Consider the following 12,173-nt stretch of genomic DNA (forward strand, 5'->3'; position numbering starts at 1 on the left):
ATGCTTTACTGAAGTCCATATAGATCACATCCACCACTCTACCCTCATAAATCCTCTTCATTACTTCTTCAAAAAACTCAATTAAGTTTGTGATGCATGATTTTCTATGCATAAAGCCATTTTGACTATCCCCAATCAGTCTTTGGCTATCTAAATACATGTAGATCCTGTCCCTCAGGATTCTCTCCGAACAACCTATCCACCAGTATCAGGCTCACCGGTGTACAGTTCCCTGGCTTTTCCTTACCACGTTTCTTGAATAATGACACCAGGTGAGCCAACCCCCAGTCTTTTGGCATCTCACCTGTGACTTTCAATGATACAAATATCTCAGCAAAGGACCCTAGCTTCCCACAGAGCTCTAGGGTGCATCCGATCAGGTGCTGGGGATTTATCCACCTTTTTGCATTTTAAGATATCCAGCACCATCCTGTCTATAATATGGACATTTTTTCCAAATGGAAAATGTCATTCTTCCATTTTGCACTGAGCTTGACTGAAACACTGCAGCAGAGATGGACAAGCAACAGGGTGGTGTCTTAAAGTGGGCGGCAACAGGAATCTCAGGGTCTTTTTTGCGGGCAGAACATAGGTGTTCTGAGAAACAGTCACAGTCTACGCTTTGTTTCCTCAATGTATAGGAGGCCACATTGTGAGCAGTGAATGCAGTAGAATAGATTGTGAGAAGTGCAGGTCAAGTGTTGCTTCAACTGGAAGGTATGTTTGAACCTTTGGATACTTGGGAGGGAGGAGGTAAATAAGCAGGTATTCGATCTGCGGCGGCTGCAGGGGAAGGGGATGTTGGGCATTGTTGGGACTGAAAGAAGAGTGGATCAGGGTGTCCCAGAGGGAATAGTCCCTGTGAAAGGCGGACAAGGGAGGGAGGAGAATATCTGTCGGGCGGTGGCATCTCACTAGAGGTGGCGGAAATGGCAGCTGATGATCTTCTGGATGTGGATGCTGGTGGGATGGTAGGTAAGGGCATCGCTCATTACTGTCTATCTGTAATGAACTTGGGCTACAGTGAATTGCATCAGGATTGCTGTGCGATGGAATGAGTTGAGATTTCTCTCAAAAGAAGTGTTAAAACAAGAATGAAATTGTTATCCCGTGTGGCAAAGAAGCATGAGTTGAGGATGGAATGATACCATGGAGTTGGAGGAAAGGTTGGATTCGTAATACTGGGCTGGTATGGAGTGTTGGAAGGGACTCTGATGGCTTGGGTATGGGCTGCTGGGGAATTGAGAGGGAGCACCCTTGCTCCACCTGACCCACAAGGAGTCCTCCCTGAGGCCAATATAAATAAACTCAGAAGATATTGGAAAATGCTCAGGAAGTTTGGCTGTATCCATTGAAAGAGAAATGGACTTACTGATTCAAGTCTGTGTTCTTTCATCAGAGGGTCTTCTTGCTTCTCTGCAGCTGCGAGCTTTCCAAAGATGGGTGGCACGGTGGCACAGTGGTTAGCACTGCTGCCTCACAGCGCCAGAGACCTGGGTTCAATTCCCGCCTCAGGCGACTGACTGTGTGGAGTTTGCACATTCTCCCCGTGTCTGCGTGGGTTTCCTCCGGGAGCTTCGGTTTCCTCCCACAGTCCAAAGGTGTGCAGGTCAGGTGAATTGGCCATCCTAAATTGACCCGTAGAGTAGGTAAGGGTTAGATGTAGGGGTATGGGTGGGTTGCGCTTTGGCGAGGCGGTGTGGACTTGTTGGGCCGAAGGGCCTGTTTCCACACTGTAAGTAATCTAATCTAATCTAACATTATTCAGCCACAATGAAAATTGTGTTAAATTCTAGGTTTTCAGACTTTTTAATGTATTTAAAATGCCATCTCGATTCCCAGGCTGCATATGCTCCCTGTTTGAGTAAAAGCTGGAAGTTAGCATATTGGTGCAAGCCTCCTCATGGTCATCTAGATATTTTCTAGGCACACCATTGAGAGATGTTATGACCTACCTCTGGAGCAGGTGGGACTTGAAGCCAGGTAGTCTGGTTCAGAGGAATGAACACTACCACTACACTTCAAGTGCATCTACCCAAACTTGTCTATTTATTGTCTATTTATTGTTAGTTCAATCACCTGCCCTGTATCGAATTCCACCTGCTCCCCATGTTAAAATTCCTCTGCACACCCAGTCCCCCCCCCGCAGCTTTTAGTACTTCAGCAATTTCCATCTTGTTTCATTAGCAGTGTGTTACTTGATTTCAGTAATAACTTATTTTCATTCCATTTTCAATTAAGTACTTCACTTGCATTACCTTTACAGAATCATGCACCATGGAAACAAACCTTCCAGTCCAACCAGTCCCTGCCAACCATGTTCCCAAACTAAACTAGTCCTACTTACCTGTGCTTGGCCCAAAGCCCTCCAAACCTTTCCTATTCATCAACTTATCCCAAATGTCTTTTAAATGTTGTAAATGTACCTGCTTCTATCACTTTCTCTGGTAGTTCATTCCACACACTAACCACTCTCTGTGTAAAATAAGAAGTTGCCCCCTCATGTCCTCTTTATATCTTCCTCCTCTCACCTTAAAAATATGCCCCTGGCCTAGGGGCAAGATCCTCGTCATTGATCTTATCTGTGCCCCTGTTGGACCCTCAATAAGGTCACCCCTCAACCTCTTAGGCTCCAATGAAAAATGTTCCAGTCTATTTTTATATCTCAAGCCCTCCATTCCTAGCAAATTTTGTAAATCTTTTCTGAACCCTCTCTGGTTTAACAATATCCTTCCTAGAACAAGATGACCAGAACTGCACACAGTACTCCAGAAGAGGACTCGCCAATGTCTAGTACAACCTCAATATGATGTCTAAACTCTGATACCCAAAGGTCTGAACAAGGAAGGCAAGCATGCTAAATCTTAATCATCCTGTCTGCTGGTGATGCCTGCAAATGTTCCAGAACATTAGGTTAATAAGCAGGCAGAAACTGTCATCCTGATCACTGATTACAGTGGTTCTCTTTTTGTGAAAGAGAAAAGGACATCTTGATCGTAATTGACTTTCAAACAGAGCTCTAAAATCTCTAGTCATTCACTTAGGTTTAATTCTGGTGTGTACAGTAGCAATACAATTTCAGAAATCATTTTGAATTGATCAGTTCACATGCTTTGTCTGAAATGCATTGAATTGCATGGGGACCTTGCCTGTCTGTTTATTCATGGCCGCAATTAATTAGTATTCGAGGATTTTCTAATGTTATCCAATAGGAATTATGCAGAAATTGCAATATTTTGAATTTCTAAATATGCATCTTTTAGGTATTATAAAATCCTTGAATTTGCAATTTTAATGGAAAATGGGTTGATTATACATATCTTTAGTTTTATTTATCAGCCTGTCGATCTGTATGTCACTGACAAGGCCAGCATTTATTGACCATTTCTAATTGCTGTTGTATTGAATAGCTGGCTCGGCAATTAAGAGTCAGCCATATTACTATGAATCTGGAGTCACCTGTCAGCCAGGCAGGTTAAAGATCACAGATTTCCTTCCCTAAAGGACAGTAATGACCATATCGATTTTCATGGTAATCAATGGTAGTTAATAGATGGAACTAGCTATCAAATGCAGATTGATTCATTGAATTTCAATTCCATTGCATGGAGAGGTGATGTCCTAGTGGTATTGTCACTGGACTGGTTACCCAGGCAACCAGGTCTGAATCCCACCACAGCAGATGATGAAATTAAAGTTCCAGATTTTTTTTATAATTGAAATCAAAGAATCTTTGTTTAGAAATCTAGTTCACTCAACCCCTGCTCTCCCGGAAACAGTTCATCTTTGCCTGCGCTGACCAACATGTGACTCCAGACCCACAGCAATGTGGTTGACTCCTAACTGCCCTCTGAAATGGCCGAGCAAACCACACAGTTCAGGGGCCAATAGGAATGAGCGGGAATGCTGATCCAGTCAGCAATGCACACATTCTTTGAGTGAATAAAAAGTAAAGCTGTTTGAACCTATAGCAGAGGCCTCCAATTTACTAATCCATTAACATTATGACTACATCATCTCCCCTGTGTAACTGGTAATACAATAAGATATTTTTTTAAAATAGTACACTAACACTAAGCCTTAGTGCACTATCTGCCATTGTATGTTAAGCAAGCTAAAAACATTGTAGGTGCAACACAGTACCACATTATGAGGCAGGGTTCAGAATATGTTTAAGTATGCTTAACTAAGTGATTCATTTTCCCATCTTTGTACACACTGCATGAACCAATTCAGAAGCCACTAACTGAGAAGCTTTATAAGAACTGGAAAGGTCTATTGACCTGCCTTTTCAATAAAGAGCTGTGCCAATTTTATTAATAATTCCTATTTTAAATATATTCAGTCCTAGCTACATAAATGAAGAACTTATAATGTGATGTAATTATGTTATACTATGTGATAAGCAGTCTCATTTTACAAGCATCTGCCTTGGGTGAATTTCCAATACCATAATGTGGTGTTAAATATAGTTTTGTAATTGGCAATTATCTGCAGGAATATATGATTCATTTTACATTTAATCTTGTATGAATTCGTTATTGTAGTAAGTTTGAATATAAAACTTAACTTGAATGCAAGAATATTTAAGTATTGTTAAAGTAGCAAGTTCATACAAATACTTCAAAGTGCCCAAAGTTACTTATCAGTTTTTAACAGAAATATATTGAAAATGATCTGAACAAAAAAGTGTTAAATCCTCCACCCACTGGAGTCCACCATTCTATTTGCACGGGAGGTCCCACACTCTGTGGAAAGCTGCCTCAATAACATGGACCAAATGGGCATAATTACCGAGCTTTGAGAAGGTTTGTAGCTCAGGTTGAGGTTCTGGATATAGGTTCACTCGCTGAGCTAGAAAATGAACCTTCTAGTGCAGTGAGCGAACCTACATCCAGGGCATAATTGCCACTTTGGACCCATCTCTGGTATCCATCCATCCAAGCTTGTTAAAAATTCCCAACAAATATCTACTCACAGACAGTGGTTGCAAGCTTCCATTGCCTATACCCTTTCATATATTCCAATCAACGCCTGATCAAGGTTAATGATGATGTGCAAAAAATTTAGGTCATTTGCAGTGCAGACCCAAGGAAACCATTTGGGAGCTGGTACACATCCATTCATTTGAAGTAGCATTGTATCAACCGTTTATGATTTTACTGCATTTTGTTAGGGTTAATGCAAAATTGTTCTCTGTATTTCTTGTTATCTGAAATTTATTAATCTGAAATTTTCTCTACCTATTCAGGGAGAGGAAATTATTTTCTTGTCATTTTAATTCTGCTACGATCTTTAATCAGGTTTTATTTGATTGGAGGAGGCATTCCTTTCATAATTTGTGGGATCACTGCTGCAACAAATATCAACAATTATGGAAGTGAAGACAATGCACCATAGTAAGTAGCCTTTATATTTGTTCAACATCACTTTGCTGAGTTTGGAGATCTTGTTTCTTGGTGTTTGGGGATTGCACTTCCCCAAGGCACCAGATGCACTGGTAGATAATTCCTTGATCTTTCAGTTATCATATTTTCTGTGCAGTCAGATTTTATAAAGGAAAATGTACATGAAAGGAGTCGTTTATTTTTTATCACATACTTTATCATGTACTGTGAAAGTGGGTCTGAGTCCTGGTGGACTCTATTGGTTAAACACAGTGGGCTGGCTTTTCTGATGTTTAGACAGTTATTATTGTAATGTTGGTGGGATTGTCCATTGCAAAGAAATTGAATGGGAAATTTAATTTTTCACTTGCCAATTCCTTTACACTTGGATCCCCCTAAAAGTCTTCAAGTAAGTCAGTGAATTTGAAGGTTCGTAATGAAATTAAGTAAATAGTTACTCAGGAAATGCAGGAAACTCAGGAAATAGTTACTCAGACTATTAAATATATAATCGCCTGTGTAACTATTCAACATATAGGAGTTCACAGGTCATGTTGCGGCTCTACAGGATGTTAGTGAGGCCACTTTTGGAATATTGCATGCAATTCTGGTCTCATTCCTATCAGAAAGATGTTGTGAAACTTGAAAGGGTTCAGAAAAGATTTACAAGGTTGTTGCCAGAGTTAAGGATTAGAGCTACAGGGAGAGGCTGAATAGGCTGGGACTGTTTTCCCTGGAGCATCAGAGGCTGAGGTTTATAAAATGATGAGGGGCATGGATAGGATAAACAGACAATATCTTTTCCCTGGGGTTGGGGAGCCCAGAAATAAAGGACATAGGTTTAGCATGAAAGGGGAAAGATATAAAAGGGACCTAAGGAGCAACTTTTTCAAACAGAGGGTGGTGCATGTATGGAATGAGCTGCCAGAGGAAGTGGTGGAGGCTGGTACAATTGCAACATTTAAAAGGCATCTGGATGGATATATGAATAGGAAAGGCTTAGAGGGATATGGGCTGGGTGCTGGCAAATGGGATTAGATTAAGTTTGAATACCTGGTTGGCATGGACGAGTTGAACAGAAGGGTCTCTTTCTGTGTTGTACACCTCTGCGACTCTATAACTAACACTACACTTAACTCACACAGCCCAACTACACTTCTACCAGACCACTTACACTCCCCAGACCCTGGCTTGACACTCTCCAGGACCCAATATCCCTTTCTCCTGCTTAGCACCTGATGCTCCCCGCTTCCCCCACCACTGCTTATGCCTACTCCAAATTTGGCCCACTTCCCCCACTACACACTGCTCTCCTACCTTCCCATGCTGCTTGTCCTGACCCCCAGGAGAAATAGATCCTCCCCACCCCAACATCAGAACAGATTTCTCCTACCCAACCCGATCAACCCAAAACATTGTATCATTTACTTGGCCTCCTTGCCACCTTGCACTCTTGGCCTCTTCCCACTTGACACCCTATTCACTTGGCATATTATTTTCCCATCTGTCAACCTATCCCCAGCATTCATCCCTTACCCATCTGGTATCCTCCCACTGGCAACCCGCATCCTACTCAGCTGTTACCCTACCCAGCTGGCATCTTCCTACCCATCTGGCACTTACACTTCCAGCACCTGAGCAACCATACTTATCTTATGTACTTACTATTTGACTGCAGCTGTCAAAGAAGCTTTCTGGATGCCTGAATACAGCAGTCGACTGCTATGAAAAGTGGGCACAATTTGTCTTACACATGAACGTTCCACCCGAAATAAAGAACTGTTAGAATGAGCATATGGCTCCACATTTATGAGGGAACCCTGATCAAAATCTGTCAGAAAGGCAGAGCTCCTTCCTTTCATTAAAAATAGGTAGTGTCACTCTCCTGCCCAAAGAAACAAAAAGCAGCTTCACATCAGGAAGTGACCAACTTCAATTGAATAGTGTGATGTTGCTGGGTATCATATCTATTTGCACAGAGCTGAGTACATGATGAACCTTCTGAGAAGATTTTTTTTCATTAATGATCAAATTTGTAGATAATTATAGGCTCAGCAATGGATTTTTGTCAGAATCCTTGGAAAGTATTGTAAAGTGGTTTGTAGTGAATCAGCAGCACCAGTTTGCACTCACCCCATTTTTGAATGGAGTGTAATATTGAGTGTCTGTTACCAACTGCCTCTGGAGGTAATTGTCACTTGCAGTGTTTGAGTGAGAAAAAAACTTCTGCAGTGGGATCTGATTATAAAGTGTACCATGACTGTTTCTTCTAGTTTGTACTTTGAGGTCAGATTATTTTGGTTGGATACTTTCTGGGTTCATTTCTAGGACTTTATCATTTTCCTGTTTCATTGTATTTCTCTTTATTCGCAGTTGCTGGATGGCATGGGAGCCTAGCCTTGGTGCATTTTATGGGCCTGCTGCTTTCATTGTGCTTGTTAGTTGTGTCTATTTTCTGTGTACATTAGTGCAATTGAAACGACATCCAGGGAAGAAGTATGAGCTAAAGGAGATGACAGAAGAACAACAACGATTGGCCAGCACAGAGGTAGGCCCCAGTCATGTAACGGACTCCAGCTCTGTGTCGCACACATGTTCAATGGTTTCTTCCTCAATGCTGGAAAACGAGCATTCATTTAAGGCTCAACTTCGTGCTTCTGTGTTCACTCTGTTTCTCTTTATTGCTATGTGGACTTTTGGAGCCCTCGCAGTCTCACAAGGACATTTCCTAGATATGATATTCAGTTGCTTATATGGAGCGGTCTCAGTAACTCTCGGACTCTTTATTCTGGTTCACCACTGTGCAAAACGTGATGATGTCTGGCATTGTTGGTGGTCCTGCTGCAAATCCAATAGGAATACATACGCTGTTCAAATGAACGTTCGTCCCCAGGTAACCATGAACGGTGATGCTCAGCTTCATGTCCCATGTCTCCTGGATTCTCCATGTCCCAGTAAATCATCATCCAGTTGCAATCATTCAGTGTCTGGACTCTGTAAGCTAACTAATCTACAGGCCGTCCAAAATCATGTAAATTGTCTTTCACCAGTTACACCATGTTGTGCCAAAGTGCACAGTGAACAGATTATTGATGACGATGGCGACATTCATCTGCGTGCTGATGGTACATGTCGATCGGGAATGCATATCCACAGATGTCAAAAAAGTCGAACTAAACCGCGACACTTTGTTCGGCACAGCAGGTCAGCAGCCCAGAGAGAATACGCTTATCATATCCCTTCCAGCATAGATGGAAGTGTCCACAGCTCACATACAGAAAGTCATCACAGTGTCCAGGACAGCCAGTCCATCCAAAGGCAAGTTGTCTGTGCAAAAAGTGATCAGTGCCCCAATGTCTGCCAGCCTGAAAGTAGTGATGCCAGCACAGTGCTATATGGATGCAATAAAGCTGTAGACAGTGGTGTCAGTACCGAAGCTTTACACCAAGGAGTTACGTTTGAGATGCAATCACGGAGACAATCGTGTCCTCTAAGTGTAACCAACCAAAATGGAATACTGAAGGGAAACCTGCATGAAGCCATCATTTATACTTCAGACAGTACAGGAAATATAAGGACTGGTCCTTGGAAAAATGAAACTACTGTGTAGTTTTTAAGTTTCATGACTACAAATTTAAATCATTATTGCTACAAAAGTTGTATATAAATTTTGTATAATGCTTATGTTTGTTTACATAATTCATTGTGCAGATTTCAAGTAACATTTGCATATTTGTATGTATACATCTATATTTGTACAGCACATACAAAGTATCATGAGAGCAGTATTATATAATGTATTTGTATTTCAAACTACAAACGATGCATTTGTGTTACCACAATGTGGACGTTGTTGAAAAGTTAGTCTGCAGATATATCACAATTATGTTGAAGCTTTGGATTTTTTTTTCAATGTATTGGTTTTTTCGAATTAAGGAGCCACAATTAAGGTAAGCATTACAGTTACACTAAAGAGACAGTAGCCCTTTGGATGGCTAACATAAGTACTGTCCTAATGCCTGTTAAAGTTTCCCTAATCATTAGTAGAAACAATATCATGTGCAATTTCTTCAGAGGATAAATTTATCATTTCTAATTATTTTTTCCTGAAAATCCTGGTTATTCATTGGAATATGTCATTAATAAAACTTTTAACAGAATCCTGCATTCAGTAAAATAACTGTGGAACTTTTATTTTACTTGGCACATGAGGGGATGATTTCTCTTGTGTGCTAAGTTTAAATTGTAAGCCTCAGTAATATAGATGAATTCCAATTTTTCACAAAGAATCCAGAAGAAACCTTTCCCACTAAATTAAATATAAAAGGGTATTGGCTCTTTAACTTTGTAGGAAGAAATTGTGTATTAAGTCTATTGTAAGGCATACAGTACATGTTAGTGTAACATGCATGATTTTTGTTCAGTTTAACCATCAGTATTTTCTCATCTGCTATTATGTGTAAAAACTAATTATTTTGGTGATGTAAAAGCCAATAGCTTTTTTTTAATCCATGCAATTGAACAGTAAAGCAGAAACATAGTCATTGAACTCCTTCACTCGCTAAAGTGCCACAGCACATGTATAAGGTTAATGCGATAACTGTGCTAGAGATGACAGTTTTCGGTTGTCTGTGCAGAGCATGCAGTGCCTGTTGTATGTTACAGTGTACACTGTATAATGAATTGTTGTTTTCAGTAAATGCAGATATCACCATGTCTATTAGTAAAAACAGCAAAAAAACCTTCAAATCCAGTTTGTCATCTATTTTAATAAGATTGTTTTTAAGTATATGTTCAGTCATCTTCGTTACAATATAAATGTGAATTCAGGTAACGCCAGTTGCATTTGATCCATCTAGTTTCCCATGTAAGGGAATGCATTGAACAGTCATAATGTTACAGTAACTGCAGTTTATCGCATCAAATTACTAGTTATCTTATTATTAGCTAACTTTATTTTAGTCTGGTGTATTTAAAGGTATGGTAGCACTGCAGTTATTGCTGGACTAGTAATCCAGGTAACTTGTGGTCAAATTCCAACATGGCAGTTCTTAAAAATCGAGAAATAAAAAGGATTGTATAAGTAAATCCAGCTGTGAAACTGTCCGCTTTTCATTAAATCTCACCTTGTTCATTGCTGCCTTTAGGAACAGAAACCTACTGGTTTTATTTGCACTGGTCTATGTATGATTCCAATTTCACAACAATGTGGTTGACACTAACAGCCCTCAAAAGTGGCCTCATAAGCCACTCAATTCCAGGAATGGGCAACATTGGCTGCGTTATGCTTAACCCACCCCGCTTCCTGCAACCATATCACCATAACTTTCTGGTCCTTTCTCTACCATAGGCTTATGTACCTTGAATACATAAAGCTACGCATGGCTTGTTTTTCTGGAACCAGACAATTCCAATGCAAGATAGTGTACATTCTCTCAATTTTCTACATAATTTGTGGAAACAAGGTGAGGAAGGTTTTGTTCTTTGAAGTCAAACAAGACGAAAGAATTTTCAGCAGATAATCAGTTGCCACCAATCCCCAATTGAAGAATCTGTACTCCTCAATGTGAAACTAAAGGAAACAGTAAGAGAAGCAAAGGGACTGAAAATGCATTTAAATGTCAGTCAAGTAGTTTGGTAATAACACAACTGAATATGTGGGCTGAGTTTGAAGGGCATAACTTCTGGAATGGCCTGGCACGAGATGATGAAGGAAATAAAAACAGGAAGTAATTTCCTTGCGTTTTGTTAAGTGGTAGCATGTCTGTTCTCAACATGTCTATCTGTGAGAATTATTCAAGCTTACCACAATACATGAAACTCATCTCCTTAACTGAATACACCCATTATATGTATCGTGTCTTTACCCTTTTGCTAAAGACAGTAAAGGCAGAGACATAAATGCTTAAAGTTGGACATCTATGAGGTGCTGTGAGCTATTGGCAACAGGAGCAAAACATTATCCAGTAGAAATCAATTATTGTCGATTTAGATATCATTATTCAGGCATTTTGGCTTTGAGTGACTATATGTTGACTAAAGCCGATGTGAGTGCACTGGATATGCCAAGGACAATATCCTTGAAGATATGTCTAAAGCTCAGTACTGGCTATTCAAGCCCAGGTGTTTCAATGGCATTATTGCAGTTATGATGTTTTTGTGATTATTATGTTTTAGCTTTGATTCAGATAAATGCGAGGAGCTGCATTTTGGGAAAGCAAATCTTAGTAGGATTTATACATTTACTGGTGAGGTCCTAGGAAGTGTTGCTGAACAAAGAGACCTTGGAGTGCAGGTTCACAGCTCCTTGAAAGTGGAGTTGCAGGTAGCTAGGATAGTAAAGAAGGCATTTGGTATGCTTTCTTTTACTGGTCAGAGTATTGAGTACAGGAGTTAGGAGGTCAAGTTGCAGCTGTACAGGACGTTGGTTTAGCCACTGTTGGACTATTGTGTGAAATTCTGGTCTCCTTCCTATTGGAAAGATGTTGTGAAACTTGAAAGGGTTCAGAAAAGGATGTTGCCAGGGTTGGAGGATTTGAGCTATAGGGAGAGGCTGAACAGGCTGGGGCATTTTTCCCTGGAGCGTCAGAGGCTGAGGGGTGACCTTATAGAGGTTTACAAAATTATGAGGGGCATGGATAGAGTGAATAGGCAAAGTCTTTTCCCTGGGGTGGGGGAGACCAGAACTAGAGGGCATAGGTTTAGGGTGAGAGGGGAAAGATATAAAAGAGACCTAAGGGGAAACGTTTTAACACAGAGGGTGGTAGGTGTAAGGAATGAGCTGCC

The 12,173-nt window shown here is 40.5% G+C and overlaps 1 protein-coding gene across 1 annotated transcript in view; it reads left to right on the plus strand.

The window, feature by feature from the left end:
* The window catches only part of adgra1b (adhesion G protein-coupled receptor A1b), a 530,861-nt gene extending 520,386 nt beyond the window's left edge, over positions 1-10,475 (plus strand). The window contains exons 18-19 of the mRNA XM_072557678.1: positions 5,304-5,399; positions 7,761-10,475. Coding sequence (XP_072413779.1) covers positions 5,304-5,399; positions 7,761-8,997 — 1,333 coding nt within the window. The 3' untranslated portion in view covers positions 8,998-10,475. The remainder of the gene's footprint in view (positions 1-5,303; positions 5,400-7,760) is intronic.
* Positions 10,476-12,173: the final 1,698 nt, after the last annotated feature.

This window comes from Chiloscyllium punctatum, chromosome 38 (assembly GCF_047496795.1).
Source record: "Chiloscyllium punctatum isolate Juve2018m chromosome 38, sChiPun1.3, whole genome shotgun sequence".
Taxonomy (NCBI): domain Eukaryota; kingdom Metazoa; phylum Chordata; class Chondrichthyes; order Orectolobiformes; family Hemiscylliidae; genus Chiloscyllium; species Chiloscyllium punctatum.